The 27,955-nt window shown below is 52.3% G+C and overlaps 2 protein-coding genes across 3 annotated transcripts; both read right to left on the bottom strand.

Annotated features, from left to right (window-relative positions):
• Positions 1-5: 5 nt before the first annotated feature.
• FRMPD3 (FERM and PDZ domain containing 3) lies at positions 6-11,028 on the bottom strand. The gene is made up of 11 exons (XM_081336913.1): positions 10,906-11,028; positions 10,107-10,214; positions 9,664-9,795; positions 8,678-8,797; positions 8,279-8,415; positions 7,819-7,945; positions 6,296-6,385; positions 6,004-6,183; positions 5,679-5,823; positions 3,894-4,733; positions 6-3,023 (listed from the first exon to the last, which is right to left on the bottom strand). The coding sequence occupies exons 2-11, from the start codon at positions 10,209-10,211 to the stop codon at positions 367-369; spliced, it is 4,533 nt and encodes a 1,510-aa protein (XP_081193039.1). The 5' UTR covers positions 10,212-10,214; positions 10,906-11,028; the 3' UTR covers positions 6-366.
• Positions 10,315-27,950, bottom strand: LOC308673317 (FERM and PDZ domain-containing protein 3-like). 2 transcript variants are annotated; one of them, XM_081336910.1, is made up of 6 exons: positions 27,164-27,950; positions 16,384-16,493; positions 12,887-13,044; positions 12,360-12,462; positions 11,927-11,972; positions 10,315-11,390 (listed from the first exon to the last, which is right to left on the bottom strand). In XM_081336910.1, exons 3-6 carry the CDS (start codon positions 13,008-13,010, stop codon positions 11,325-11,327), a joined length of 339 nt encoding a protein of 112 aa, XP_081193036.1. In that variant the 5' UTR covers positions 13,011-13,044; positions 16,384-16,493; positions 27,164-27,950; the 3' UTR covers positions 10,315-11,324. The 2 variants fall into 2 exon arrangements, with proteins under 2 accessions (XP_081193036.1, XP_081193035.1); XM_081336909.1 differs by lacking the exon at positions 10,315-11,390 and having other exon boundaries at positions 11,554-11,972.
• Positions 27,951-27,955: the final 5 nt, after the last annotated feature.

The raw sequence follows: 27,955 nt of genomic DNA, 5'->3' as shown, positions 1-27,955 counted from the left end.
TGCCGGAGGGAGAAACAGCCTCCCGTTCAAATGCCGAGAGGGCTCTGGGGAGAATCTGCTCCTTCTGGCGGCGGGAGAGACAAGCCCTGCAGGATCTGGTGCTCCCGTTCCCTCTGGAGGGGCTGGGGTCTCCCTTGGACGGAGCCTTTCACCGTTTCGGCCCTTGAGGCGAGGCGGTCTGACCCTCGGCAGGCCAGGAGAGGAGATGGGACGGGACTCACGTGGCAAACGCCGCCTGTCCATCCGCGGCAGGCAGCGCTGAGATCCCTAGCCGCGTCCTGGCTCTCCCGGCGGCTGGTAGCCCTATAACATCCAGGCACTTGGTCTAGGCTGGGCAGGCGCAGGGCTCCGGTGACAGACACTGATTTACTTGTTCATCAGTGTCTTCAAGGAACGTGTAAGAGTGTTCACAACAGAGGCCGCTGATTGGTGGCTCAGCTGCTCAGCTTCCTGCTCCCCTCGGTGGCAGGTTCGGGCACTGGACTCCTCGGCAGCTCTCAGTAAGAACGTGTAGTTCCTCACAATCTCTTCAACTTTGGCCAAGAGCGCCTGGCGCTGAGACTCTGAGCGCACCACGTTCACCAGCCGCACAAAGGTCTCAATCAAGCTGCCCAGGACTTGGAAGCTGCTACTCACTGCCGACAGCATGCGGGTCGGGCTCTTGTTGACTGCAGCAACTCTGCGGCAGGACGCCCGGAAGTCCTTAAACTGAAGGGCTAACTCTTGCTTGTACTCAGTCAACTGAGGGAGATACGACTTGCCTTCCTGGGCCTTGGGGCTCACGATGCACTGCCGCAGAATGGTCAAGAGTTCACTAGTGTCTAGCTGCACAGCTAGGAACCCATTGGGCCAGGCGTAGGTGCGGCCCTTCAGGGCATGGATCTTGGCCAGGTTGCCCTCAAAGGAAGAGGTCCGTAGGTCTATCTCCTGCGTTTGGTTATCTGGAGTGCTGCAGGCGGTGGCATCCAGAACTTGGAGGGTTCTGCTGACAACTGGGATTGCCTGGTGGCTGATCTTCCCTTCTGGGAGAATCGGCATGGGAATGGCGTAAGAGAGCTCATCCTTTTCACTCCCATCATCAGCTATGTTGCACTTCCTGTAGTAGAAGCAGTACCGGAACGAGCAGCATCTCTCCCCATCTCCGTCCTCTGGCAATTTGTGGGGGCTCGGATAGATGTCCTCCTGAAAAGGAAGCACAGCACCACCTTTCTGGCTCTTCTCAGTCACTTGAACACAAGAGGGGTCTGATGCTGTGGGGTGGGGGTCCTGCAATTTGCCTTTCAAGGCAGGGACTTGGGCCACGGCCTCCCTTTGCTTGCTCAGGTAATGGCTCGGGTAGCCTGGAGAACTTGGGGACGTTTGCTCCGTCTTTTCAACTTCGCTAACGCTGTAGCGCCGCATCAACTTCTTGTAGTGGGGTGCTCCTATGCACTCCCCAGGAGAGGCACACGTGGTCAGGCAGGACAGACCGTTTTCAGGGTCAGACCGGCAATCCCTAGATTCCAGACTGGTGGACCTGATCCGGCTGCCCTTGGGAGGGACTCTAGTGGAGGACTCTCTTGGCCCTTCTGCCTGCTGCAGCTCTCTGCCCCTGCTCTGCCTATCTAGGTCTGTTGACTGCCCAGGCAGGGGCCTGGTGCCACGGCTGAGCCGCTTGCAATCACAACTCCGCCTCTGTTCCCTGGACATCCCTGGCACAGTCTGCACAGGGCTGGTCCGGACCTGGCAGGTGCACTGCCCCGTAGCCGAGGGATCCAGACAGTCCGGAGACACGGGGTCTCTACTGGGCTTTGGCTTCAGCAGCTCTTCTAGGAATTCAAGTTCGTATTGTCTCACTTTTTGCAGCTGAGCCTGCCGCTCATCGGTCTCTCTCTTGAGTCGCGTTGGGAAAGTGGCAGAAATAAGATTCTTGAACCGGAATGATGCTTTGGGCACTTTAGGTTTAGCTGGGAGATCTGAGTCTGGTGCTATAACAGCCAGTGCCTTTTCAGGCCTTTTTAAAAGCATAGAAGCAGAGGGCAGGCTTTCAGTCCAAGTACGTGCGGGGACCTTCCCCTTCAGAGTCTCCCCTCTGGGGCTACTGAAGGTCTGTGGGCTCCTACAAGGTGGGGGCCTCAGGGCACTGCGGCTGTTGGCACCCATTTCATGCTGTCCTTTTTCCTCCTGGCTGATGAGTGTCTCCCTCTGGCCAGGTGGCCTGGCACCCTCTTCCTGGCACAGGAGTTCCTCTGCCCGCAGCTGCCCTGCCCCCTCTGGCCTTCCCTTTGTCTGGCAACTCTGGGGTGTCTGCTTCTCCTCTTCTGCTGGTGGCAGGGGAGGGGGAACCACCTCCACAGGACTGCCCAGGGGTGCTGGGTTCTGCTGGCAGGCCTCACTGCTTGGCTGCTTCTGAGAACAAGGAAGACTGGAGGGAAGCTGACCCATAAAGCAGGGCTGGGCACCAGACAGCTGCCTGGGGTCAGGATCCCAGGGCAGAGTGCTGCCTTCGGTTGGCAAGGGCACTGCTGTTGCTGCTGCTTCAGAAAGGGAGGCTTTGTGGCCGACTAGCTGCAGACTTGATGCGACGAGGACAGGAGCTGCTCTCTGGTCCTGCAGCCCACTCTCTGGGTGGCTGTTTCCCAGGCCAGGGACAGCTGTAGTGTGTGGGGCCGCAGCTGTACCACAGGGGAAGGAACCTTTGGGCTCAGGTACTGCCCCTTTGGCATTGGGCTCACTGAGTTGCTGAGAGGGTGAGGGCTGGGCACAGCCTTTCTCCTGTTTTTGCTTGCTTGTAGTGCAGGTAGCACTGGGGGTCTGGTCTGGATCTTGATGCTGAGGTGGCCCTTTGGCACCACCAGCCTGCATACGGAAAGGAAGATCCTTGCGCGCCAGAAGGCCTTCCTTGCTGAGGTGCTGAGTCAGGAAGAAGGCAGCGTTCTGGCGTTGCTGCACAGCTGTGGGGACATCGTGGATCTCAGAGGAGTTGGTTTCGTGGCTGGAGTCTATTGATGACTCTGGGGTGATGGCAGCCAGAACGATGAGGCCTGGAGGAGAAGAAGGCACGCTCTTTAGAATCGGGCAAAGGTGGGGAAAGTGCCTCTCCTGCCGGAGGCTCAAGCCCACCCTCAGCTACTGGTTGACTTTGGCCAGGGAGGGGAAAAGGAAGGGGAGAGTGCTGCTGATTTAAATGAATCGGTCACTCTGTGTGTGTGTGTCACTGCTTCAAAGGCAAAGCTTTTCCTGTGCTGAGGGGGAAATGGGGGGGCTCTGCAAACAAGCGGTAGATGAGACAAGCCACGTATGCTGGCTATCGCTGGACCTCCTGTCTTTTTGGAGGCCCAAGTTCTGGCATGGGCTCAGGAGGAATTTTACAGGATTGTCTGGGCTGCTAGCCCAGCTGCCTCTAGATCACGGGTGTCAAACTGCTGGCCTGCGGGCCGGACGCGTCACAAGGAAATCACGCCCACCCCATTGCCGGCAACGGGGAAAAAGCTCTGATAGGTTGCGCGACATCACATGACATTGCGAGTTTGACATGTCTGCTCTAGATGATGCACCTGAGCTGGTGGGGGTGGTATGGTGGTCTTAATATCCCAAAGAGCCCTTTGCTGTGCTGGGTCCTGGCCTCTTCTCTGAGGATGGACTGCAGACAAGCTGCAGCCTCTCTGTTTCTGAAATGGGGTTGGAGAGGCGTTCGGTCAGCCCAGTCTGGCTCCACTTGGAGCTCTTGGGAAGGCCAGCCACAGACCGCACCTCTGACCTGGGAGGGAGGGGGTCCTTCCAACCTCCCTTTCCACATGCGGCTATGATGCTGCCACTGCCCCTCTCTTTGGACTAAGCTTGCAGGCTCTGGGAGGTGCTGCTGTTTTGCTGGGGGCGTTCTGATAGGAGCCACCTGGAAAGGGGGGGGGTACCTGCTGTCTGCTGTGGCTGAGGGTGTGGACCATCTTCTGAGGCTGCCAGAGCTTCCAAGGCCTGCAGAGTGGAGACCAGAGCGTCGTCCAGGTCCTGGGCGCGATCTCGAACCGTCCTCATCGGCAGGCTGTCTATGAGTGTCACGGGAATCTCCTCGTACAGGAGGCCACAGAGCTGGCGTCCCGGCTCCTGCCCTTTTGCTATTGCAGCTGCCGCTGCGGCCACCCGACGTTTAGAGTCGTCCTCGTCAGAGCTGTTGTCTTGGAAGCCGGGAGGCGGTGCAGCGATGGCGGGGAGGAGGGATGTGGTTTCATCCTCCTCTTCATCACTCCCTGGAGGGGGGAGGGAGGTCAGGTCCACCACGTTGTCCTGCATGGAGCCAGGATTGCCGCCTCGGTGAGGGGCCGGCTGCTGGCGCTTGACTTTGGCCTTGCAGGAATCACAGTAGAGCTGTGGGGGGGGCTGGCTGTCCTGCCGGCCGTCCAGGGTGTATGCCCTGGCTCTGTTGGCCCAGCGCTCTTGGTCTGGGCCGTGGGGCTCACAGTCCTGGGCGGCCCCATTGCAGTCTCGCCCGGAGCTCTCTGAGGTGGGATCCGATTTGGTCCGGGGCCGGGACTCCTCGAAGAGGATCAGGTTTTCATTGACGTCAGTCCTGCTCCTGCGCTCCTTCTTGTGCTCCCGCAGGTGCAGGTAGCAAAAGCCGAGGAGCTCCGAGTCCAGGGGGTCTGTAGGGCTGCCCGCTCCGGGGCTGGGGAGAGAGCCTCCCAAGAGCCTGCTCTCCTTCTTAGCCAGGGGTCCTGCTGGTGCCGGAGGCTGATGACTGAGGAACGGGCTGCTGTCTGGAGCATAACACACAGTGGCTGTTAAAACATGCGGCTCCCCAGGAGGCGAATGGTGGACAGGCAGCCAAAGAATCTGCCTGCCCACTTGGCTGGAGGACGAGCGGGGGACCCTGTGAGGTCGGCTGGGTCCCAGCAGCAGGAGAAATTGGGCAAGACGCTCTTGCCCCCCTCCCTACTTCCCACACTTTCAGCTTAATTGCGGAATGAGCTCTGCTGTCAAATGGCTTCCCGTTTGAAAATCTCCCAAGCTGTGGTGGCCGATGCCCGGCCACTGTTCTCCCAAACTGATGGGGTTATGCGGCCAGAGGCAGGTTTCCTTCCTCTGCATTGCCCAGGCTTTCTCTCGACTGACCACCAAGAGACACAGAAAAGGATCCCTCACTTGAGCAACAGCTGAGCTCAAGGCACGGGGCTAAACAGGCCAAGAGGGTGTGCTTCTTGCAGGGAAGGCCGTTGTCCTGGCAAGCCTACTCCTTCCTTTTGAGAGTTCCGGGCAAAGGCCCTTCTGGACTCCCTCAGGAGAGCCACAAGCGGAAGTGCAGAGTGACTGCTGGGGAACGGTCATGGCTCCCATGCAAGGCAGGGCTGTCTCCTGGCTCCTCTCCTGCCCTCGTCCTCCCAATGACTCTGTGCACCTCCCCCCCCCAGCCCCTGACTGAACAGCTGCAGGAGGAGGAGGAAAGTGTGTGTGTGTGCGCGTGTGCTGCTGCTGCTGCTGCTGCTAACACCACCTGCAGGCCTGTTGAGCAGAAAAGCTCTGCCCAACACACGGGTGCCTCCACACCAGCCTGGTAAGGGAATCCCCATGCTTGAGAGGTTCCACCTGGGATGCTGCTGCCTACAGAGCCACCTAGGGGAAAGGCCCATCGTTGGAACCCCCAAGTCGAGGGATATCATGAGAACCTGACCGAGAGGCACAAATCTCAAGAGGATGAAACGCACCTGCCTTGGTCAGTGGAAGCGGTGGTGGCTGACTGGTGGGTCGGGAAAGGAGCGTTCGCTTGGCGTCCACCAGAAGGCGGCAGTAGCCAGCAATGAGGCAGGTGAAGTTGGTGGCCTCCGGCCATTCCATTAGCAGCACCAGAGGCTGAGAAGGGAGGAGAAGCCAATGGGTCAGAAGCCTGTCTGGCTATGGCACAACCTTCTCAAGAGGGAAAGTTGATGTGCCTGGCCAGGAAAGGTCCATGAGCGCCTTGCTTGGGAGACCCGCCCTAGCTCACCTTCCAATTCCACCAGGATGGTAGCCAGTGGCAGCAGTTGGACCTACCTTAGCATCCAGGATGCTTGTTTCCACCCGGGCCACACCCTGGTTCTCCCTGAAGAGCTGGATCTTGCTGACTTTGCTGAACTCGGACAGCACGGTGGTGAGGTTTGTCTTCAGATCAATGACATGGCTAATGCCATGGCGAGGCCCCACCAGGAGGGTCGTGGCTGACTGTTTCTCATCCTGTGTGGGACGAGATGCCAGTCACAGGCTGAAGGGCAGAGGCAGGCCTTAGGATCTGGCTGGGGACCTGTCACTGCTGTCTCCCCTCCCTCGCACGCCAGCGTTACTATACCAGTCCCACAGTGCTGAACAGGACGCCTGCAAAGGTTGGCAGCTCGTTCAGGATGCGCAGGTAGTGGAGCTTCGCTTGGGTGGTGGTGATCTGGAGAGAGACATTGCGTCCTCCGTGAGGATGCCAGGGGGCCAAGATCCCCATAAGAATTATTATTGTGCCCTGGCAACAATGCAGGGCAAGGGTGGATTTTCTGGAAATTGAACCTTCCTTGGCTTGACTACTGCAGTGGGTTCTGCCTGGGTTTTACTGTGGCAGCCAAGCTACAAACTGATGCAAACTAGTGCCGCAGTGAGACCGGCACTGGATCCCAGCTGTTTTCTGAGCACAAGATCAAATGCTGGCATTGACCCTTAGGCATTTAAACGGCTTGTGGTCAGAGCGCCTGAGGGACCATTCGCTTGGTTGGGCAGGACACGCCCTCCCAAAGGCCAGCCCGCTTCTAGTGCAGAGGGGATGGCTTCTTTTGCAGCACTGTGGGCCCATACTGGATTGTGGCCTCCCCTGTACTGGGTTTACAGCTGCTGATATGGAAAAGCATCTTTGTGGGGGCCTGGTCGGTCATCGGCCTGCCTTCTGTCAGCTTTAGCCCACTTGTGTGAAAGTTGTACCAGAAGCCAGGAAAGAATTTTCCCAGAAGAGCTGGTTTTGGACTTTCTAAGAAGTTTGCATCACGGCCCCTTCTCTGAATGGAGAGAAAGGTGTTAAGTAACAATCTCACAGGGAAGGCACCAAGCTAAAAACCAGGAGACGGCGAGTTCTAGTCCCCACCCCCACCCTTAGGCATGAAAGGGGGCTGGACGGCCCGTTTCCCAATCAATGTCCCAGGGCTACTCTGGGGAAAATAGGAGGAGGAAAGGGTATCAGGTGTGCTAGCCACTTTGAGTTATCTGTAAAAATAATAAAGGCAGGGTAAAAATAAAACTGTTTTTTCTGCATTGGCTATTTTACACTTTATGCAGAATTGCCTATTTATCTTCCTATGCCATTTACCTCTATTTACAGAGGAAAGTCCAGGGGAAAGACTGTTTGTAAAAAAAGAAAGGCATTGTACAATGTTTCTCTAGGTAGATTATGCACATCTAATGGCATGTCTGAACACACCACCCACCTAATAATCAGGAATAAAAGCTCCCATATCCTGCAACAGAGACTAATTTGTTTCCAGATCCAGCGTACCTTTCAGCAAGAAACTTTGGTTTTGATTTGATTACTATATGTTTAAGTTGCCCCTCCATCAGCCTGCACAGAGCAGCACAACTGCGGATGGAGGTCTCTCCAGGTGCCCTCTTCTGAGGGCGTGAGCCTTATTTCAAAGGATGCCAACTTGGCCAGGGATTTGGGGGGAGGAAGCAGCACCACTTTGGGAGGGCTCTGTTTCAACTCAAGTATGCTTTTCACTCAGTCTGTTGGAGGAAACAACACTTGAGCCTGCTCTGGGCCGGAGGGGCCACACTCCTCCCCCCCTCAGACAGCCATCGGAGTCCCGCAGGCCATCCGCCCTCCCTGCACTCTCGCCTTGCCTTGGTGCCCCAGGGCGGCTGGTTCTGATGGGCCTTCAGCTGTTGAGACAGGGCCTTCCGAAGGCTCTTGTCTTTGATGCCTTGCAAGAGCGAAGGGGGCAGAAACGGCTCCAAGCCCCATTCCTTCCTAGCAGGCAGGAGAGAGGGCTGGTGAGAAAGGACAGGCGGATTTCCCTCTTTCCCCCTGCCCTCCAGAGGTCCCTGGGCTGATGGGGACAGGCAGAGGACCAGTCTCTCCGGCTTGCCTGCGGCATCTCCTGCCTTGGGGAGAGGGAGGCAGGAAGGGCAAATGGTCAACAAAGGGCCAGGGGAGGACTGTAGGGTCAGATCCTGTGTCCAGAGGAGGCTGAAGGCCTTGCCAGAAGGCTGGCTTAGTGTGGGTGTGAGACTCTGGACCCCCAGAAGGGGCGAGTGCATGGGGGGGGGGGAAAGCCGCTGTGGCTTTTGCTGCCGAACTTACTCCACATTTTTGAGAGAGACTTTCTGGCTTGGCCGTGTGGCTGAAACCGTGATGTAAATGTGCAGGGCAGTCAGCCCGAGCAACATTTCCGGCTTGGGCTCCATTCCAAATCGCTCCCTGATCACATCGTTGCGGCTCTGGGGAAAGAAAGTGAGCTGCTCAGAACAGCTGCTTCCCTGCATCCCCCCCCTCCAAGAAGGCCCGGCCCAGGTCTTTACAGCCCCTCTGGACGTGCTCTGGTGCAGCCCTGCTATGCTCCAGGGGTGGCTGGGAAGTGGCTGCAGAGCAGTCTGGAGCCAAGACAGAAAGAGGCCAGCCTCTGCTGCGAAGCAAGGGGGAACCTTGCACTGCTGGGAGGCTGGGAGGCCCTGCGCCTGGGGCTCTCCTCCCCCCCTTCACCTGGATGTACAGGTACTCAAAGGCTGCCGGGTCCCTTTGCAGCAGCTCCACGGGGTCTTTGGGAAAGAAGCTGATCCGGAAGAGGCATCGCATTCCTTGGTAGTGCGTCCTCTGTACCACCTGTGGAGAAGCAGATGGGAGGCAAATGTGGGCCCTATGTGGTAGACCTGGATGGGAATTGGCTCGCCTTTTCTAAGCAGAGCGGAGGGCCCAGGGTGGTGTGTTCTCCTTCCCTAAAGGCTGCGCCAGCTTCAAGACCCCTTCAGTGATCTGGTTCCTTCCCAGCCCAGACACTTGGCAAGGTCACCTGATAGAATCTTCTCAGGGCTAGAAGTCTTCCAGAGCAGGAAACCTCAGACAAACAGCTTTCAATTGCAATCTTTGCTTGAAAGCCTCCATGATGGAGTTTCCGTGACTCCAGAAGACTAGCTGTCCTTAATAGCTCTCGCAGCCAGGAAATTGCTCCATATTTCAAGGCTGAATCTCTCTCTCTGGAAAGCCCCCCTCCTTTTTCCTGGGACAGCTTTTTAAAGTTTTGACAGCTGCTGTCACGTGTGCTTTTGGCCTTCTCTTAGGCTAAACGTACCCAGTTCTTTGTAGCATCTGGTCTTACTAGCTTTGTTTCTCTTCTCTGTTCTCCTTCCAATTCCTCAGCACCCGTCTTATATTTTGTGGCACAAAACGACACTGTATTCCAGATATGGTTTGACCAGTGGTGGCATCATCTCAGCATCCCGCCTCTGCTGACGCATCACATCACAGCACTGGCTTGCACTTAACAACATGGAGCTGTGAGCTGCTCTTCTGAGGTGTGAGCGTCCCCCCCCCTTTGTGTTATCTGCAGCTCCTCTCTACCCCCTTCCTCCAAGCCACACCAGGAGCAGAGCAGGCAAGCAGTCCTTCCAGTGGGAGCCGTGAGGAGGCCAAATTCCTGCAGCAGAGAGAATGGAGCCTCCACAGGGCTGGGGTTAGGCACAGGCGCTTACGTGGGCCAGGGGCTGTTTGTCCTGCAGAAGTAGGAACTTGTGGCTCTGTTCGGGGCTGGAGTATTCCAGGACCAGGGAGAAATGCTCGATCTGCCTGAGGGACAGCCGATCCTGGAGGGTCATCATCACATCCTGGCCAGAGAGGAAGAGAGAAAAACTAATTGGCGGCGGCGGGGGGGGGGACTTCAATGCTTAGAGATGTTCTCCCTCTCCCAGGAAGCCCCAGTGTAGTGTGGCTCCCCAGGGACAGGGGTCCAGCAGCTTAGCAGTTCTTAGAATTAAAGGAATGAGGCCAGGACCCAGGCAGGAGGGAACCACTGCTGGGAGGGGGGGAATTTCATCTCAGCTGGATCGTTCATAGGGAAAGGCTGTACCTCTATTGTGACTCTCCCCACATCAGGACTAGCCTAGCGGGTTGCCTGGCTCCTCTGGCACTCCCTTACCTTGACGGTGGTTCGGCCGTCAAAGGTGAAAGACTTTATCTGCCCGTTCTCAAGGAAAACCTTCAGCACGTTTGGAATCAGGAGAAGTGCTTCCTTCTTCAGCATGTCCTTGGGGAACAGGAGGGAGGGAGCCCGTCCACCCACGGAGCAGGGCAGGGCAGAGAGAAGGGGGAGGGGGAAGAGGAGAGCGCATCAGCCACACGTGGGTTTTAAGAATCAACCACTGGGGGGAATGGACTCTGCGGTAGGAGATCGTGGGGGACTGGTCAAATGTACACCCCTGCCACCCCTGATCTCCAGGGCTGCTCTCCGCTGGGCTGGCAGGCCAGGTGGAGGCTGGAGGCCCCCAAATGGGTAGAGGCTCGAAGCAGGAACATGCATGGTCCCGGTCTCTGTTGGGAGTTGCTGCGGGGTGTGTGTGGAGGTGTCAGCTGCCTCCTGACTGGCCAGAAAAGGTTGTAACCATAACCCTCGCCTGCTTTTCACACAGACTGGAATGTAAACTGAAATGGTTGCCTCCAGATCCTGGTGAACTTTGACAGATGTCCCCAGAAACAACCTGGCCCCCTTTTCTTCCATATCAAATTGAGATACATGGACCCTCTCAACTGTTTCAAAGGCCTTTTCCACCCCACATCCGTTTCTGGGAATCGGCACACAATGCAGGTTCTCTCCACTGGCCTCAGCTGTGCTTCCTAGATCAGTTGGAAAGGCGGCCCCTGCAGAGCTCTTCCCCTTGCCGAGTTGGAGGTTGGAGGAGATGAATCGAGCGACACGGAATCCCCTGGGGGGCACTCACGGGATCAGTCTCGCCAATGGTGACGTGTTCTGAAAAGCGAACTTTCACTGGATTGGACCTCAGTTTTGCCTTTTTAGCTGCACTGATAAAGGCTGATTTGGGGGACTGCAAAGAGAAGACACGTCAGATGAGTTCCGCCCAACCCGACCAGGCCTGCAAACCAAGAAAGCTTCCTTGGACTGGACACTCCCCCCACCAACCCGGGTTCTGATGGCCCAAAGGCTTTGCCTCTGCTGCTTGAGGCCACCACCTCCCCTGGAGAGCCAAGGGTGGATCTGGCCATGCTGCTCTCCAAAGGACGACAGCGGGGGGCCTGCGTGGCTCTCTTCCTCTGAGCTGCAGCCGACAGAAGAAGGAAGGTGCTGGTTGCCCAGAGCCTTCTCAAAGCGGCCTCCATCGCTACAGGCATGACCAACTGTTCAGCGGTACTGCCACCTGGGCTCTGGGAGGGAGCAAGGCTGCTTCCCTGCTGCTCTGCTGGTGGTCTGGAAAACAAATGCCAGCAGTTGTATCCCCCCCCCCTTCTCCCAAGAAGGCAGGAGAAAACCCAGGCTCAGAAGGTCCTAGGGATGCTGCAATGGGTGGTTATGTGGCTCTCCATTACCTACAGTTTACCAACGGAGGAAAAAAAGAGTGCTGTCTCTAGGCCACAGAGCAGCAGCTTCACCTTCTGCCTGGCATTCGTGAAAGTGTGAAGCCAAGGCCTAGCCCTTCCAGGGGCACAACCGTCATAGTAGCCAAGATTGGCTGCTGCTGCTGCCAATCTTTGAAAAGAGGCAAATTTCACTTTGATGCCCTGGCCATTTTTTGGCTGGGGGCAACACATTCAGACAGCCAGAGCCATCCAGCCTTCCTTCCAGCCCTGTGTCGTGTTTGCACAACAAGGCAAGGGGGGCTGAATGGGATAAAAAAGGCTGCCGTCCAGCCCACTGTAGGGACCAGCCATTTCTTCGCATGTGATTTGAACAAGATTCACTGGCGTAAACATGGTGCCCTTCCCATCCCAAAGTTTGGCTCCCACCTGATGAGTCTGTAGCACGGTAAGGACCAGGGCTTCCTTGGCGCCTCTGCAACGAGAAGGGAGAAGCAGCTGCTTTCAGGAGAATTCTGCGGAGCATCGCAGCAAGAGACGGAGTTGGCCTTTCCCTGCCCCCAGTGGAGTCATTCCCTGGGTCGGCCTTTCCCTTTTGCAAGCCAGGTTTTTATTTTACTCCCACCCCAATCATGGATTCACTTATAATGCCTTGGCCTTCGATCACAGGGGGTGGGAGCAGATTGCAGTTCTCCCTGCCCCAGAGATTATGCAGAACATCTCAGCAGTCAGCTGTGGGAAGAGCGCTGGGTGGGCTTAAGGCAGCACCTCTGGGAGCAGCCCAGGCTTTCCAAAGCTGGCCTTGCAGCCCTGGTGGGTCCCTGAATCTTCCTCCTTTTCCATTCTGGCATCCCGCTCTTACCTGACAAGTTCTATAACTCTCTCTCTGGGGGCGTCACTTACATCTTCGTGGTTTATGGCCAAAATTTGGTCACCTGCTAACAGCTTATCCTCAGACGGCCCTCCTGCCAAAGAAAGGGTAGTCGCTGTGAGCCACTGGTGGTGGTGGGGAATGGGGACATAGCAGCCCCCATGTGGCTTTTGATGTCTCCATCGTGCTGCTGCCCCTCAGGCACCACCTGGCTGTGCTCCCTCGCAGCTGGAACCTCTGGCATTGGGAACCATCGGGGGAGGGAGGGGGCTCGACCCAAGCACTCTGCAGTTCAAAGTAGCTGTTTTGACCTTGAAACGACGTCACTCGAGAATGATCAGAATTGCCTGTTCTGAAATTTTGTACATTCCCACTTTGTCCTGTTGCCCCTTATGGCTTTGGGGAAGGGGGAGGGGGTCCCGATGTAGCTGTCCCCCAGTAAACAGAGCCCCCTCTGCCCAACTTCTCGTACTTGCGACCTTCACTGGCCCCGCTCCTTGGGGCATTTCCCACCGCACCTGAGGTCACTGAGCGAACTACCACCGGTCTCTCACTTCCGGCCACAAAGCCGAATCCATAGACGGGGTGACGCTGGACTTTCACCTGTCGGAGGGCCTCTGCAGGCAACTGGTCACATTCCATATCATCCCAGCAGCGCTCTGCCTGCGTCACATGCCTGAGCATGCGGAGACACAAAACGACAGAGATGAGGGTGGGGGCTGCTTGCGCCCTCTTCTTTGGATAAGCCTGTGCTCTTCTTCACAGCCTGGGGGACCACCCAGGCTTGAGGGGGGCACCACTGCACCAGTGGAGGGGTCAACCCCAGAGCTGACATTGCCTCTCTCCCAGACTGAACCGTCTTTCTCCGAGGCAAAGGCTTGCTCTGTCTCCTGGCACTTTGGCACGCCAGAGGACTAAGCTCTGCAGAGGAGCCCTGAGAGCGCAGGGAGGAAAGGCACTCCCAGATGAGGGCTTCCCTCCTACACCGAAGCAAGGTTGCTCTCCTGTAGTGGATTTACACAAGCAGCTCCAACAGAAAACGCAAGGGAGGAAGAATCCAAGCAGGATTCACCCTTCAAGACACTCAGGCAGTGGAACAGATCCTGTCCTCCTCTCACACCTAATTTCTTGGGGTGCCAATACTCAGTACATCCAACGCTCTAGAGCATCTTATACCAAGAAGACATTTCTGTTGCCTGACATGACTGCTCAGGGGACAGAGGTAGTCCTGGCTCCTTGGTCTTTAGGAAGGACAGACTGAGGTGTTTTTTCTCCTCTGCAGCAATTGCCACCACCAGGGAAAGACTGAGATCCCAAAGTGCCCTCTCCTTCCTTCCTTCCTTCCCCTTCCTTCATGAGGGAAGTCAGGGGACTCTTGCAAACTTAGGGCTTTTGGATGCTTGTGGCCACCAGCTAGACAGCTGTTCTGAGCAAGCAGGCTGGCTTGCTTGCCTTGCCTCTCTCAGCCCGGTTCTGACCTCTAGCATGGAAGGATTCCTTGCTTTTTCCCCTAATCTTCACTTTAAGGAGGATCTCATTCACTCTGCTCTCCTTCTCTTCCTTTTTAAACATACCAGCACCATTTGGGCAAAGGAGCTGCTGCTGCTTCCCAGAGATCTTTGGATGAGCCCAACCTCCCCCCGCCCCAACCTGCAAGCACACAGGAGTGAAAGGTGTGTCCTTCCTTTGGTCCTTCCTGAGTACGATGAAAGAAGAATAACATACATTACACTGATTAAGATATTGTGAAGTTTGCATAATTAGTATATATCATTAGAGTTCTGTGCAAATCAAATGTTCCTATAGCCAGGAACAAAGCTGGATGGAGACAGTAGCAAGTCGTGATTTTCCTGGATCTCTCAGATCTCTGCTACAGAAAAATCAAGGTAAAACATTCCTGAAAACGATCCTTGCAGTGGGTGCCAGCCCTGCTGTCAGTTTGGGGACAAATCACAAGGAATCTTCCTGGAATATTACACTTCAGACACATCGCTAAGAGACAGCAGGACGTGGCCACCAAATGCCAGGCCAAGGAGAATGAAGCGAAGCGACTTCTTGCTAAGGCTACCTGTTGGCAGCTCAGTCCCTGGGGGAAGGCGCTAGGTCAGAATGCTTCCAGGACTGTTTTCTGCCCCAGCCGGAGGAAGGCTGCACTGAAGCTTCCCGGGACCAGCACAGGCAGTCCCTGCAAGAAGCAGAGCAAAATGGGCCAAGTCCCACTCCAGATAAATAGGGTTTAAGTGTCACCACAGCTGGCACACATGTGCTCTGGGTATGCATGCCTGTGGGAGATGGGTTTGTAGCCCTGTTCAGAGATTGTCATTTCCCTCAGTAGTCCTTGAGAGGTGCTGAAGAGGAATTATTTTCACCCCGTGACTTCTGGCTTCTTGGATTCTCTTTGACAGCCCAAGCCAGGTGAAATTCTTGTTGTGAAATGCTGCCCTTATTCAGATCTAACGGCCCTTCCTGACCATACGCCCTGTTGCCAACAGGAGGCACAGGAAGGGAGAAAGTGAGCCACGTGGACTGGGCACCAGAACTCCACTGAAACCCTTTTCTGATTTGATGGACACCACAGACTGCTCCAGTCAGTTGCCTGAGCTAAATATAGGGCTACTCGGAAGCTCCAACTGGTACAGAATGCAGCCGCGAGAGTTGTGTTGGGAGTCTCCCAATACTCCCATGTTACACCCCTGCTCCGCAAGCTGCATTGGCTCCCAGTTGTCTTCCGGGTGAGATTCAAGGTGCTGGTAATGACCTACAAAGCCCTTCATGGCATGGGTCCGGAATACCTCAGGGAGCACCTGCGGCCGGCATCAACTTCCCTCCGCCCAGTGCGCTCCCACAGAGAGGGCCTCCTCAGGGTGCCACCGGTCAAAGAATGTCGACTGGTGGCCCCCAGGGGGAGGGCGTTCTCTGTGGGCGCACCGGATTTATGGAACCATCTTCCGGTTGAGCTCCGGATGGCGCCCGACCTTCGCTCCTTCCGGTGTGATCTAAAGACCTACCTGTTCAAACAAGCCAGCCTGGCCTGATGGGTGATGGGTTTGGGTTTTATTGCTTTTTATGTATTTTAACTTATTGTTATAGTTTTTGGGCATCTTGTTTAATCTCTTTTAACTTTTGTATTCTTGTTTTTAACATGTATTGCCCTGTTTACCGCCCTGAGTCCTTCGGGAGAAGGGCGGTATACAAATAAAATTATTATTATTATTACTATTATTACTATTATTATTATTATTATTATTATTATTATTATTATTATTATTTACCCAACCCAGAAGGTCGGGAGCCTAATTTTAATCTCCCTTTAGAGGTTTGTCTCCGGATCAACCAATTTCACGGAACTGGTCCTCAGGTGGGCTGTTTCCTAGGAGGGAAACCTCATGGAAAAAAGCATTGCTGGAAGACCAGCCAAAAATAGATCAGAAGGCATTATCCGGAAAGGAAAAGGGAAATCCCACACAGAGCCAGCTGGAGATGCCTGTTAGAGGCACTCTGAGTTTTCCACTGCCTTGCTTGGACTAAGCAGACCTACAAGATGCTGTGGACTCTCCTTACTCAGTGGCAGAACAAGGTTCTAGAGCGGAAGATAAAAACCAGGAATTAAGAGCATGGAGCTTCTGGTTGGCTCAAGAACAGGCCCATCAAGTCACAGTCCCAACTGTTCCAGGCAAAGAAGCACATTTCCTCCCTGCCTTTCCTGTAAGACTTTCACACAAAAAATCCATTCAGATCTGCATGCCCGGTCTCTGGCTTTGTTTTCTCCCTGGTGCCTAGTTTTTGCTGCCTAGCTTTTGGTTGGATACAGTGATTCTGCTCCTCCTCATAAAGCTGGGAGGGGTGAGACTGCTTCAGAGGGTCCACCTTGAGGAGGGCACAACCAAGCCCTCCATTCATAGCAGGAGACCCCAAAGCAAGTGCTTGCTAGGAATGCCCCACTTCTCCTCCCCCACAAGGAAGCTGCCTGAGACTGGAGCCCCCCAGCAGCCTCCTCTGCTCACAAGGTACTCACTGTCGGCATCCAGCAGCCAAGAGCAGGGACAGCTTGCTCCGGCCTGCTCAGTGCTCACTGCTGCTGCTGCTGCTGCTGCTTCCTCCACCTGGCGCTGGTGATGGCGGCGCCTGTGGAAAGAGCGAGGGAGGCTCTGAGCTCTCAAGCCTTCGAAATCCAGCCCCATCTGTGATCGGAATCTTAAAAAGCCGCCTGGCTCAGCCCCAGAGTTTGGGGGGGGGGGCAAAGAGCGAGCAAGGAAGAAACTCTGGCAAGTGCCAAGCAGCTGCTTGCTGGCCGGTTCACAGGTCCTTTCATAGCAGAACTGCACCAGGGAAGTGGCTTCCTTCCCTCTCCCCAGACCCCACTCTAGAAAACCCCAGGATCTACTGTGGAAGGACCGAGACTTGAAGAGCTTAGAAGAGAAGCAGACTTAAATGGAGGAAATTCAGCTCCCAAGGATAGAGATCAAACAGCCAAGCAAAGAGGGCAAGAAAACTGATATATGCCCTGTGGCGTGGCGAGTTTGGCATCAGAGGGTGAGAGGCAGTTTGTTTAAAGAGGCCCTGCACTTTGGAGGACAAGGATGCTGGGCATAAAAGACTTAGAGGCAGGCAGATGAGTAGGACTGCTGGTTTCTCAGCAACCCCTTGTGCAGGCCACCCAACATGTTGAATAAAATAGGCTTTCTTAAAATTAATCTTGGATTAATGACTCTCTATAGTTTTATGGTTGTTATTTCTCTGATGCACATAGTAAAATTGCTTTAGGGCTGATATTTTTCCTATTGGATAGACCAGGAGGGAGAGCAACAGCTCCAGGGAGTCCTTCCCCCGTGGAAGACTCAGAAGTAGCCTTTGACAGGAGCCATCGAGAGGAGTTGGGCTTGGATTGTAGATTGTGAGGACAGGAGATATTCCTGGTCACTGGAATGATAATTTTAATAAACAGAGTGCGTGATTCCTGTCAGGGCTCTCTTGGCAGAGGGTGCCGAGATGCTTAACTTTTGAGAAAGAAAACCCGTCAGACTAAAGCCTGTTTGGCTTGCTTGGGGAAAGTGTCGACAGCTAAAACACATTTTTCCTGTGCTTTCCGAATTGCCTGATTTGAACTGACCTCAGCAGGAGGTGCGGCGAGGTTCAGTCTGTGGTGGAGAGGAGCGAGGGGAGGGCACCTTTCAACGGGTCGGGCAGCAAATTAAGCCTGTCCCAAGTCCATCCCAGGGGACCTGATATGTCTTTGCCTGCAGCTTCCAAATCCCCAGTCCCCATACAGAATCACCTTACAGGGGATTTAAAAATGTAATAAAAATAAATATAGCTGCTAGGACTTGGGGAAAGGGTAGTTCTGGTTAAGTGGGCCAAGGTGGTCCGGCAGATGAAGCTTCCTAAATTCAGTCAAATAGGACTTAGCCAAGGCAGTGGGAGTGGAGGTGAGGTGGGTTTATCCAAATTAAAACATATTGTGTACTATCCAGTCCCTCTCCAGAAAACAGCCCAGATTTGCAAGACAGGCTCTTTCTCTGCAATCTGTTTCGGGGTCATTGCTCTGCTCTTTTGGGGAGAGCACCTTTCTGGGCTGAGGGGCGTTGCCTGCATTTTAGAAGTCTACTTTCCATACGCAGAGAAGGAGCAAATCCCAAAGTCCTGTTTTTAGTTAACCCAAGAGGCACATTGCCCACAAACATCAGAAGCCACTGGACATTTTTCCCACTGGGCCAAAGAATAGCTGGCTGGGGGGTGGGTGGCACCACCATGATTTTTTCTCTCCCCACTTTGAGGGTTTCAAATAGATATTTCTCCTCCTGAGATGCAGAGAGAAATGACACAGGCAAAGGTTCCATGGCCTTCACTGTTTCCAGCTATTTTCTCTGAGACTTGAACAGGCTTTGATTACTTCCTCCACGTGTGGAAAATATTATTCTGGCTCTCATCGACATACAGAATTCCTTGTGGTGCCTCTAGCCTCAGTGAATAGTCACAGCAAAGGATCTGCTTTCATATTTAGTGGAATCCCTTATCTCTCTTCCCCTCCACCACACGCACAATGCCTCTGTCTCTGTGCCTGCTTTGCTTTCCAGCCCCTTGGCCACACGCACGTGGCCCTTCTTCCTGTTGCTGCTGCTCCTTCTGAGCAACCTCGCTCTGCTATTTCATAGCCCCTTCTCAGCACCAGCACCAGAAAAAGGAGGCTGGGAATCACCTGGGAATATCAGCCCCCAGACGGGCATCCCAAGCCCAAGGCAGCGTCAACCCTGGCTGGCCAGAGGAGAGGCTACCCCCCAAAAGCAGACCTTCCTCTGGCAAAGGCAACCAGGGAAGATCTTGTGGAGAGGGCGGCCACATCTCCCTTTGCTCCTTGCTTGCTCACCCGCCTTCCTCCATCATGATCCGCAAGCTGATGTGTCACAGTCTTTAGGAAGGACAGGCTGTGGAGGATGTGGAGCAACAAGTTCCCAGGTTGGGATGGATGGCAACAACTGAAGTTACCAAGAGCTAAGCAGAATTGGCAGGCAGCTACTCTGTTTCTACTAGGGATGACTGTGCGGGAGGGGCCCTCAGCCACAATTTTTCCTTTAAAATTCCCTTCTGGCTTAAGGCAACATGGGAATCCAAGCAAGTGTCGCTTAATACAGCAAAGCACGACTTAACATGAAGCCAGATTCAGTGAAGATACAGGTGAAACTTGAAAAATTAGAATATCGTGCAAAAGTTCATTTATTTCAGTAATGCAGCTTAAAAGGGGAAACTAATATATGAGATAGACTCATTACATGCAAAGCAAGATAGTTCAAGCCGTGATTTGTCATAATTGTGATGATTATGGCGTACAGCTCATGAAAACCCCAAATCCACAATCTCAGTAAATTAGAATATTGCGAAAAGGTGCAATATTCTAGGCTCAAAGTGTCCCACTCTAATCAGCTAATTAAGCCATAACACCTGCAAAGGGCTCCTGAGCCTTTAAATGGTCTCTCAGTCTGGTTCAGTAGGAATCACAATCATGGGGAAGACTGCTGACCTGACAGTTGTGCAGAAAACCATCATTGACACCCTCCATAAGGAGGGAAAGCCTCAAAAGGTAATTGCAAAAGACGCTGGATGTTCCCAAAGTGCTGTATCAAAGCACATTAATAGAAAGTTATGTGGAAGGGAAAAGTGTGGAAGAAAAAGGTGCACAAGCAGCAGGGATGACTGCAGCCTGGAGAGGATTGTCAGGAAAAGGCCATTCAAAAGTGTTGGGGACTTTCACAAGGAGTGGACTGAGGCTGGAGTCAGTGCATCAAGAGCCACCACACACAGACGGATCCTGGACATGGGCTTCAAATGTCGTATTCCTTTTGTCAAGCCGCTCCTGAACAACAAACAATGTCAGAAGCGTCTTACCTGGGCTAAAGAAAAACAGACCTGGTCTGTTGCTCAGTGGTCCAAAGTCCTCTTTTCTGATGAGAGCAACTTTTGCATCTCATTTAGGACCCGGAGTCTGGAGGAAGAATGGAGTCACACACTGCAAGATGCTTGAAGTCCAGTGTGAAGTTTCCACAGTCTGTGTTGATTTGGGGAGCCATGTCATCTGCTGGTGTTGGTCCACTGTGCTTCATTAAGTCCAGGGTCAATGCAGCCGTCTACCAGGAGATTTTGGAGCACTTCATGCTTCCTTCCGCAGACGACCTTTATGGGGATTCTGACTTCATTTTCCAGCAGGACTTGACACCTGCCCACACTGCCAAAAGCACCAAAACCTGGTTCAATGACCGTGGGATTACTGTGCTTGATTGGCCAGCAAACTCGCCTGACCTGAACCCCATGGGGCATTGCCCATGGGGCATTGCCAAGAGAAAGATGAGAGACATGAGACCGAACAATGCAGAAGAGCTGAAGGCCGCTATTGAAGCATCCTGGTCTTCCATAATACCTCAGCAGTGCCACAGGCTGATAGCTTCCATGCCACACCTCATTAAGGCAGTAATTGCTGCAAAAGGGGCCCAAACCAAGTACTGAGTACATATGCATGCTTATACTTTTCAGAGGTCTGATATTGTTCTATGTACACTCCTTGTTTTATTGATTGCATGTAATATTCTAATTTTCTGAGATTGTGGATTTGGGGTTTTCATGAGCTGTACACCATAATCATCACAATTATGACAAATCACGGCTTGAACTATCTTGCTTTGCATATAATGAGCCTATCTCATATATTAGTTTCCCCTTTTAAGTTGCATTACTGAAATAAATGAACTTTTGCACAATATTCTAATTTTTCGAGTTTCACCTGTATGTATATGTTACAATTCTCATAATACAGAATAAAACTAAATGCAGATTCAAAGAAATGGTGAGAGACAACACAAATTATTCCTTTTATAAACATATAACAATTTCAAGTTATTATAGCTTTTGAATCAATTAAAAGGTGTATTTATAATGCTGGCATTTTATGATCCTCTATGCTTAATTTGCCTCAAAGACTGTGATCGTCTTTATAACTACATCAGGGTGGGGAGATGGGTTTGATGCCCTTTTCTTGGGATGAAGAGAAGCAACATTTCATTTTGCAAGGCTGTCAACCTTGGGGTTTGATTTACATGCCCAAGCCTTCCTGGGGTTCCGCAGGGGATTCTGCCTAAGGAACACATGAAGACTTGTAGAATCTTCTGCATCCCTTGTGTGGGTTCTAAAAAAGGGGAATTGTCTGTGAGAGGCTTGATCTTTTTTTGCTGGAAAATAGGGATTCTCCTCTACTGCTGCAGTGTTGTTGCAGATCTGGGCTAGATACTGCCAACCCTCCAGCTCCCTGTAAAAGACTGCAGGTGCCCAAATTCTGTGCCAGAGAAACTAGAGGATGGGCGGGAGGGTCAGGGGGGTTAGCAAAATCCCTGTCTCTACAGCAGAAAAATCTGGGGAGATAGCTCAGAGCAAGGGGAGACTCATAAGCCTCTTGTGAGGCTACCAAACTATTTACTAATGCAGAGGCAGCTGCATTTACAGTCAAATGCTTGGACTGAATACTGTAAGAAGCTGACTCCTTGTATCAGCCTTGGCATGATGGTGTCACATGCCCTATGGCCCTGATTCCCACTTGGTTGTTCAGCACAGACAGTTTTCTGTAGGCAGTTGCTATCTGGAACAGAAAGGCAGAAGATCTCCCATAAGTTGACACTAGCCAGGTTGTTGACTGCTTGGAGTTCCACAGGGTAACTTCACTTACTGAAGCTTGTCCTCCCCCTCTTCTGGATCTGGCAGTTGACTGGCAGCATGAGGGAAGGAGTTGCCGGCCTCTTTTTGGCAAGCAACCTGTATCAGAGGTAATGGCAGGAGAGTACCAGTCAATTCCTTCACAGCCTGAAATAGCTGGGAAGACTCTGGCCAGTGATGCTTCATGCTGTCTTCCAGAAAATTGTGGCTGATGCACAAAGCCTTTTGCAGGGGATGCAGATTCCTGCACTGGAGCTCGCCTTATTGCCAGCATGTGGATTCTTGCCTTATCTACAGAGCTGGAGCAGTTCTTCCACTTCTTTCTAGCCACTGTTCCATTTCCTGTTTTTATTTATTCCACTTATTCTATGTGCATTTAAAAAATGCTTTAGTTCACTAGCTAACAAGGTTGCCTGGAAACAGACTATTCAGTGTGACAAATTCTTGACTGTTAGCAAAATTCAGTTGCTTGAAAATCAGTTATCAATCCAGAACAATTAGAAAATTCTGGCAAAATATTTACTCTGTCGTTCTGGAGATTTTCATCCTATGGATAAAGAAATGCATCCCTATCTATAGCTTTCAATGCTATTGACACCTAAATGTAATTTTCTATCCTTAACCCTCAGGCATTTTTCTTTTATTTATTCTCCCATGCAAGGCAGTCAAGTCTCTTCCTTCTGCCCTTTCCTTAAAAGCAGCCAGTGCTCCAAGACAAGCACAGATTCTTCCACTTCTTTGTTCTCCAGATTCAATCACTGGCGAAGACCAATTTTATCTGCACAATACTGAATGAATGAATGAATGAATGAATGAATGAATGAATGAATGAATGAATATATGCACACAGGTCTACATTTAGAGCCATAGTTTCTACCAGTAAATACACAGTGTGAAAGAGAACATACATCTTTCATTGGAGGGAGTCTCAGACAAGAATGCTGAGTAAAGAATAAATGCTATGGGGATGGTGAAGGGCAATTTGGGTTATTTTTCACAAATATCACCAGGATTTCCTCTTACAATTGATACAGAGATAGTCTAGTTCCTTCTAGAAGAGCCAAATTGGGACAGTCATCATGATAAATGGAGGGTGGTTTTGATGATGGGTAGTTTGCTTTACTGTAATGCACAAATCTTAATAAACCATCTTTACCACAGATGGTTTTGACAAAGATTAAATGATTTCTGGTTTGTCATAAGTGTTTCTGCAGTCTGAGGACCTGAGGCCTCTTTCCTCCTCCTACAGCAGGGCCAATAGAACTGTGAGAAGACTCTCCAAGTACTATCATGCCTATCTTTTCATTTAATTGGCCTCTGCTGTGTGCCCTGCAGTTTCATTTTAACACATATTTTAAAGGTTTAAACAGGGAGTCATGAAGACCCTGGTAGAAGTGTTCTTTGAAGTGTTTCATGAGTCAGAACCATGACATGAACATCCCATTAGATAGTGAGGAGCAGAAACAATAAAAAGGGAGTAGGAATTATACTGCATTTCCAAAGTACCCAGATCTGTTAAGCAGCCAAAGTAAATGAGGTTGGCAAACCTGATGAATGAATATAAATTATTTGAATAAAAATGACTGGAAAGAGGAATACATACGATATTGTTAAAAGTGTGGGTGGTATTTTCTCAAAGAAAATCACAGACTTTTCCAAGAGGTATGAAATAGTGGGATGAGGCATTTTACTTTCTAGAGCTCTGTTGGCAGAACAACCTGGGGCCTGTCTTTTCACATATTTCTTGCTGGGGTGGGTAGCCCTCTGTCCTTCCTGGAGGGGCTTTGAGGGAACACCTGAAGCCAGATCAGAGGTCTAGAGAGGGTTCCTCCCAATTCAAGGAAACTAGGAAGCAGCAGGAACAGGAAAGCAGGGAAGAGGCCACGTTCCTGATTTTAAGGGAAACTGAACTCAGCAATCAAGTAACATGGCTTGGATTCCAAGAGAGACAATTTTAATAAAATCAGGGTAATTATGACATGATGCCATATGATAAAAAATAGCTTAAGATGGGCCCATCGCCCAGTACGCTCACACAGAGAGGGCCTCCTCAGGGTACCGTCGGCTAGACAATGTCGGCTGGCGACCCCCAGGGGAAGGGCCTTCTCTGTGAGAACGCCAGCCCTGTGGAACCAGCTCCCCCCTGAGCTTCGGATGGCCCCAGATCTCCAGTCCTTTCGCCGCGGCCTCAAAAGACTACTTTTCCACCTGGCTGACCTGGACTGACAGGGATTTTAATTATGTTTTTAATTTTTAACTCTAATTTTTAATTTATTTTAATTTTAATTTATTCTACAGGGGCCATTAATTTAATTTTCATTTTAACTTCTGTATTATTGTATGTTATTGTTGTTAGCCGCCCTGAGTCCTTCGGGAGATAGGGCGGCATATAAATCCCAATAATAAATAAATAAATAAATAAATAAATAAAATTACAAATAGTTCCCATGAGGCAAAGAAGAGGCAAATTTGACTACACAAAAAGTTTGGTGAAGCTCTGAAGAAAAGGAAGACAAAATGAGGAGCTCGAAAGAGGCCTGCAAAGAAGAGCCCAGAGGGACAGACTGGATGTTCAGAGGAAGCATCAGCAAGGATAAAACCCCAAAGGAGAAAGCTCTCTCTCTCTCTCTCTCTCCCTCTCTCTCCCTCTCTCTCTCTCTCTCCCTCTCCCTCTCTCTCTCTCTAATCTCTCTCTCTCTCTCTCCCTCTTTCTCTAATCTCTCTCTCTCTCCCTCTCTAATCTCTCTCTCTAATCTCTCTCTCTCTCTCTCTCCCCCTCTCTCTCTAATCTCTCTCTCTCTCTCCCTCTCTCTCTCTCTCAAAAAAAGAGTAAAGCAGTATACCACAGAGCTGCTTCATGGAGATGGAGAAATGATAACAAGGAACAAAGGAAAGAGAGAAGTTATATTTTGACTATTTCCTTAAATAAGAATATGTTTCACCAGGTAATCACGAAAAGCAGAAAGGGATAAGGTTGTGGTTTGAGCCTTCAATAGACCTGGTGAAGAAGCAGATCTTTACTTTGTGTGCAGATGTTCCACACCAAATAGGTCGCACTCTAAATCCTGAAGGAATTTACTGACGGTTGGCTGAATCTTTCTGAAAAATCCCAGAAAATCAGTGAAGAATCAAATAACTAGTATCAAATGTTGATTCTCTCTTCAGAAAGAAAAAAGAAAAAAAATTGGGGAACTATGGACCAGTCAGTCTGACCTTGGTACCCTGGAACATTTCTTAGGAAATCATAAGGCAACCAACCGTTGAACATCTGAACATGCTGGGGTGATTACCCGATGTCTACAAAGGTTTGCCATAAAGAATCTTCAGGTACCTGGTTTGCCAACAGTTCATGGGGAAAAGATCTTGGAACAGTAGGAAATTATTTGCTGAATTCCCTCTAGGGGCGGGAATAAATTTGACTGACCAGGACCAGGACTAACTACTGTTTCCTGATAATAGACCACCTGCCTCCCAAAGAGGTGTGGTGCATAAGGACCCGTCTTTCCTTCCCAAGGGCAGAATTCAAGCTCCAAGTTATGCTCTAAAATCCTAGAGAAGGGCCATAAGCTAAGCCAGGCTTCTGCAGTGCAGCAGCTTATAGGCAGATTTCTCCACATCAGCCATTCTGGCTAGAAATGGGCCATGTCTGGCAAGCACTCTCCACTGCCATCACTTTCCTCACCATTTATTTCCCATTGCACAAGCCATCCTGTGTAGTCCTAAGAAGAGAGGAGATAGTGAGCATCTCTCAGAAAAAGCCCACAAGTGTGGAATGATGCTGGGCAATGACCCAAACCACATCCTTGTGATGTCAATACCATCCCCCCCTTATTTGCAAAGTTGACACAATCTCTCCCCATCCTATTTTCATGTTGCCCCCCTTCTCATTGTTGCATTCTGCCTAGTAGACATCCTGTAAGGGAAATCCAGACATCCTGGCCTTCTGTATCTTCCTCTCTGGCACTGAGGGCGGCCTCCACATCACTCTAATTTCTGAATTCCACCTGCAAGTCCTTTCTCACTGATTAGCAGGACTGCAGTCCAAGGGCATTCTACTGAGCCCCCCCCCCCCCCCCCCCAGAAGAGAGTCTCCAGCAAAGGCCGTTCCCTGTGGCCTCCTTGCCAAGCCAGTAGCCTCTCAACAAAGGCCCAGCTTCTTGAAAGGCCTTGTGGGCTGGGCTCAGGACTAATCAGAGAAACCAGGGGGAGGGGGAGGAGGAGGAGAAGGAGGAGGAGGAGATCCTGGTGCCCCAAGGCTCTCTTCTGCCTTCACCTCTTTCTGCTACTGTCTGAATTCTTGGCTGCCTCCCAAATGGAGCTTTTTATCATGATCCAAAGACTCAAGCTTAGATGTTGCTTGGTCTTCTATCTTTCTAGCCACTGCAGAGGGTTATTAGCTTCTTCAGAGCCTAACCAGTGGAACAGCTTGCCTTCAGAAATCGTGGGTGCTCCATCACTGGAGATTTTTAAAAGAGACTAGACAGTTGCTTGTCTGAGATGGTATAAGTTCTCCTGCTTGAGCAGGGGGCTGGCTGGACTAGAAGACCTCCAAGATCCATTCCAGCTCTATTTTATTCTATTTATTTGCCTCGGCCAAGGACACTGCCCTCTCACAGCCTTCTGCCTGCCAGGGAAAAGGGGCCTGTGAGGAGCTAGGTAGGAGATGGCTGGGCTTCTCTGCCTTGCTCTTCTCTGGAAGAAGGGAGTGTCCAGCTGCAAAAGCCAATCCTGGGAAAAAGAGCCTGAATGGTAAACTGGTGTGAGGCAAACAGAAACATGGGCTTTCCAATGCCTCCCCCCCACCACAATGTTATGCTACGGATGATCGGTGTGGGAGTTCAGTATTGAGAAGGACTACTTTTGTGTGTGTGTATGTACGTATGTACGTATGTATGTAGAGCTACAACTATGTCAGAATTTGGAATATATATCCAAAATAGCCTAATTTAAATACCAAACTAGGGATTTTAGCCATCTTTTGACAGCCAAAAAATACCTTTATTAGTTATGCGATCATACATTTTTGCAGTTGTTCTTAACATACCAAAAGGCCATTAAGTTCATTGGGAGGGGTGCAAAGGAGGAAGCCATTGATGAACAGGGTTAAATGGGTTAAAATATGATTTCATTCTGTTGCTTCAAACCCCCTTTTTTCATGCATGGGCCGGCACGCGCTTGTCTCTCCCCTCCCCTCCCCCTCCCCCCCAGCAGTGCCCACTAAAAAGCACTAAAGAGATCCCTCTTCCGTGGCCTACATCTCCGGGAAAAGATCGCTATTCCCCACCAGTTTCCAGATCACAGAGAGGAAGGGGGGGGCTCAGGCCTCTCCCGGGCCAGCCCTCGACGCAAGGACACAAGTCTTGCTAAGGGCACGGTAACTGCCAGCCCAGGCCGCCAAGCTCTCTTTCGCTTGCCTGCGGGATGGCCGCTCCTTTCTCAGGGCGAGGAGAGACCCGGGGGTCCGCAAAGGACGCTTCTGACTTCCCCGGACCTCTCCAAAGCCCCGGGTTAACGGGGAGGGGTCCCGCGACTTTGCTTAAGAAGTGAAGGAAGAACGCGGCGCCGGAGGGCAGGCTGGGCCGGCGAGCGGAGGGGAGACCCACCTGCTACACTGGGCTGGAAGAAAAGAAGGCCCGCGGTAAATCTCACTGCTGCCCGCCTTCCCGGCAGCCCGGTTCTGCTGCCGCTCGATGCGCTCGCTTTAACGCTGTTTCAAGGAGAGAAGCCGTTTCTCTTTCGGTCGGAAGGGCTCTGGAGACCGCGGCGCTCTGGCCGGGTGAGAGAGGGGCCAGGCCCGCTCGGAGAGGAGGCGGGGCCCCAGCAGCTCCGATCAGCCGGCATCCCCGTGTCCCCAGAGAGACCGATCCCCGGCGCACCAGCGTGTTCTTGCCCGGCCCGGGTTAGCGCGAGGGCTGCCCGGGATCCGAGGCCCCCGTAAGGTGCAGCGGCCTGCCGGGGCGAGGCGTCCATCATGCACTTCATTCCTCCGCAAAATCTTCTCGCCGCCTGCGCTTCACGGAACGGCGCGGCCACGGAGAGCTGTGCGGAGAGCTCGCGGCGGCCTGCGGGAGGGCTTCCCGGGGACTGACCGCAGTCGGAGGGGCAGGGCCGCCCGCAAAGGGGGCGTGGTGCGGCGGCGGCGGCTCCCTCGAGCCCAAGCATCGCACCGCGACGCCCGCCCTCTCCCCCGAAGGCCCCAAGCAGCCCTCCTCCGCGAGGACTGGCAGAGGTACGGAGAGAGAGAGAGGGAACCTCGGGGCCTACCTGGCACTCGCTCCCGCCGCTGCGGCTCTACTGGGACGGCGGAGAGGTTGCGACAGGGCGTTGGATGCCCGCCTTTGGCCGCTCCATGCTCGGCCTTCGCTCGCGGCGGCGCTTCGGACAGGACGGCGATG

The sequence above is a fragment of the Vipera berus genome (genome assembly GCF_964194415.1).
Source record: "Vipera berus genome assembly, chromosome: 11".
In the NCBI taxonomy this organism is placed as follows: Eukaryota; Metazoa; Chordata; class Lepidosauria; order Squamata; family Viperidae; genus Vipera; species Vipera berus.
The sequence above is the reverse complement of the archived record's forward strand: the minus strand, read 5'-3'. Positions and strand labels throughout refer to the sequence as shown.

What these genes read in the sequence shown, in the direction of transcription:
- FRMPD3 (XM_081336913.1), bottom strand. Translation starts at nt 10,211, where the DNA reads ATGCTGAAGAAGGAAGCACTTCTCCTGATTCCAAACGTGCTGAAGGTT. An exon ending in GTCTCTCTCAAAAATGTGGA is followed by an intron (nt 7,946 to 8,278) that starts GTAAGTTCGGCA and finishes CCTGCCTGCTAG; the next exon opens with GAAGGAATGGGGCTTGGAGC. An exon ending in GCTTCCACTGACCAAGGCAG is followed by an intron (nt 4,734 to 5,678) that starts GTGCGTTTCATC and finishes GTTATGCTCCAG; the next exon opens with ACAGCAGCCCGTTCCTCAGT.
- LOC308673317 (XM_081336909.1), bottom strand. Translation starts at nt 13,010, where the DNA reads ATGGAATGTGACCAGTTGCCTGCAGAGGCCCTCCGACAGGTGAAAGTC. An exon ending in AGTTCGCTCAGTGACCTCAG is followed by an intron (nt 12,463 to 12,886) that starts GTGCGGTGGGAA and finishes TTTCTTTGGCAG; the next exon opens with GAGGGCCGTCTGAGGATAAG. An exon ending in AGAGTTATAGAACTTGTCAG is followed by an intron (nt 11,973 to 12,359) that starts GTAAGAGCGGGA and finishes TTCTCGTTGCAG; the next exon opens with AGGCGCCAAGGAAGCCCTGG.